The sequence below is a fragment of the Haliotis cracherodii genome, unplaced genomic scaffold, assembly GCF_022045235.1.
Source record: "Haliotis cracherodii isolate W230 unplaced genomic scaffold, xgHalCrac1.p SCAF_5, whole genome shotgun sequence".
Classification (NCBI taxonomy): domain Eukaryota; kingdom Metazoa; phylum Mollusca; class Gastropoda; order Lepetellida; family Haliotidae; genus Haliotis; species Haliotis cracherodii.
The window spans coordinates 15,656,084-15,658,538 of NW_027266308.1; the positions used below are offsets into that span (position 1 = coordinate 15,656,084).

Here is a 2,455-nt window from a genome sequence, read left to right on the forward strand (position 1 = left end):
AATGCCAAATATGGTACATGCGATAGCGACAAATTCGCTGAAGCGCTGGCAAATAAGGTGCGGGAAATGCTTTTTACTTTCTTCCAGATTTTGTTCGTTCCAGACCAACACAATTAATGCTTTACGTTTGAGTAGACAATATAATTGGATCTTTTTTAAATAAATAAGCGTGAGCATACATACGAAACCATCTTTAAATCTCTATGAAATTACTTTGTAGAAAAAGAAGCTTACCAACACGTTTCTTTCAAATAAATTACAGGAGTTGAGTTGCAATTAGCTTACTGTTACTTCTATTTTGACATTTTTAATTTTTGGTGTATTAATTTTTTATTCAAAGAAATCCATTTAGTTCAGCTTGGTATTTTAAATATTTAACTTTTGTTCGTTTTACAACATTTTTGGTATTTTTGTTTCTTTCCTGGTTAAAAAATCCGTGTCACAATGCTCAGGGTATCTTCCTGATTTTAAATTTACTTCCTGTCATTCAATACCGCATGTTCTCTCAAGACAGACATGTTGAATGGGGTACAAAATTTTGTCATTTATTTATTTCAAAATTTAATATTTTATCATAAAATTTCAGCATTTATAAAATGTAAACAAAGTATGTTTGTTTGTTTAAATGTACAAGGTATAATATTTTGGTGTAAATTTAAGTCTAATTTAAAGGTGCATTCTCACTATTACATTGATAATTTAAAGGTAAATTTATTGTTTGTTAATTTGATTTATTTTTTATTGTTTTGTTTGTTTGTTTACATTTTTACTTATGAGTATTATTGTTTATTTATTTTAGCTTGTACCGGCTTAACTGTGTACAGAAATAAATTCTTTATCCCCCACACGTACTTCTAAGATTATAACTGATTTCGTGTCTCCACAATCCATATCGTTTCAGACAATCTAAATTACTAGTATTTCTACAAAGCTGATCAATTCATTTGATTAATCCAGTCTGACGTATTTGACTAACCACTCAGAATTAGACGACTAAAAACACAAGAAAAAATATTGGCAGTAGTGCCAGGTATGAGTAGTCATGCGTTTAGCACCAAACAAATACTCTAATTAGACAGCTACTGATCATTGTCTGTTGATTTACAAACGAGACAGCTCAAGACGGTCATCTCAGACTTTGACACCGGGGAGAGCGCATGATACTTGCCTAATTACAGGTTTAGTCTTCTGATTGGCCGGTGATATCTTTATATTCAGACGCCCACAAAGTACCAACAGAAAACGCGTTGCACGTTTGAAACGATACATTTGCATAAACATGAAGGGATGGAACAAACATATGAAGAACCTTGATGAGAAGGTCGTGTACTGTGCCATCATGGGAGATGAGATGGTCGGAAAGACCAGCATCTCCGAGAGCTATGCTAAGAAATCTTTCAAGGAGAATTATGAAGCCACAGTGTTCGACAACTATGTCGTTCCCCTGCACGTAGCCGGAAAGGAGTTTGTCATCAGCATGTTTGACACAGCAGGAAAGGTATGTTTATTTAGATGTTACATTCAGTAATACTACTTTGTGAATTTCGTGTTAACACTGAGAATAGAACCAGTTGCAATATTGACGAAAATTGTTTATAAGATGTGTATGGATAAGCGTGGATTATGTTTAGCTTCAGAAAAGTATCGCATCAAACATTACATTCTGAATTTAATTGAAGTGTTTCTATCACTATTTAGGTGGCATATATGCGTTTTTGTTGGTTCTATTTACTATACATCGTGTACTGATCTATCCTTGTTACGTTTACAGAAACATTTTGAGAGCCTAAGAATGTTCTCCTACAAGGAAAGTGAAGTCCTGCTTTTGTGTTTTTCTACCTGTGACCGGAAGACATTTCACACCGTCAATGACCTATGGATGCCTGAACTAAAGAGACACTCCAAACAACACAAACAGAAGAGACCTGTCATCCTCGTGGGCACGAAGATAGACCTCCGAGTCGGAAATGAAAGAATTGGGGTCAGCACGGACGAGGGTGTCCAGTTGGCCAAGGACATCGGTGCTGACTGCTATGTGGAGTGCTCGGCTAACGACCACAAGGGCTTGAAGGAGGTCTTTCAGCATGTTGTCTTCTCTGCTCTCAAATTCAGAAATAAGAGAACCAACATTATCCAGAAGATGTTCAGACGCAGAAGTGCCTCTTTTGTAAATTACTAGATTCAACAGGCTTTCATGTGATGATGGAAAATTACAAAGTGCAAGCATTATGAGATATCTGAATATATTGTTGCAATATGAATGTCAAATGAAAATTACATCAACAATGAAGGGAGGGAGATGTTCCACTTTACTTATACATGACATTTATACAAAGGCTTTTCATACATACATTTTATTGAATGACCGATTAGTGCTATTTACAACCACGTCCTATGTCTGTTATTAGTGACAATCGTTCTTTCATATATGTTACTGTTTACTGTTATTCGTAAT

The 2,455-nt window shown here is 35.1% G+C and overlaps 1 protein-coding gene across 1 annotated transcript; it reads left to right on the forward strand.

Moving 5' to 3' along the window:
• The first annotated feature begins 1,279 nt into the window (after nucleotides 1–1,279).
• Nucleotides 1,280–2,179, forward strand: LOC139443554 (cell division control protein 42 homolog). Its single transcript, XM_071224531.1, has 2 exons — nucleotides 1,280–1,498; nucleotides 1,772–2,179. The coding sequence occupies exons 1-2, from the start codon at nucleotides 1,280–1,282 to the stop codon at nucleotides 2,177–2,179; spliced, it is 627 nt and encodes a 208-aa protein (XP_071080632.1).
• The last annotated feature ends 276 nt before the right edge of the window (nucleotides 2,180–2,455 follow it).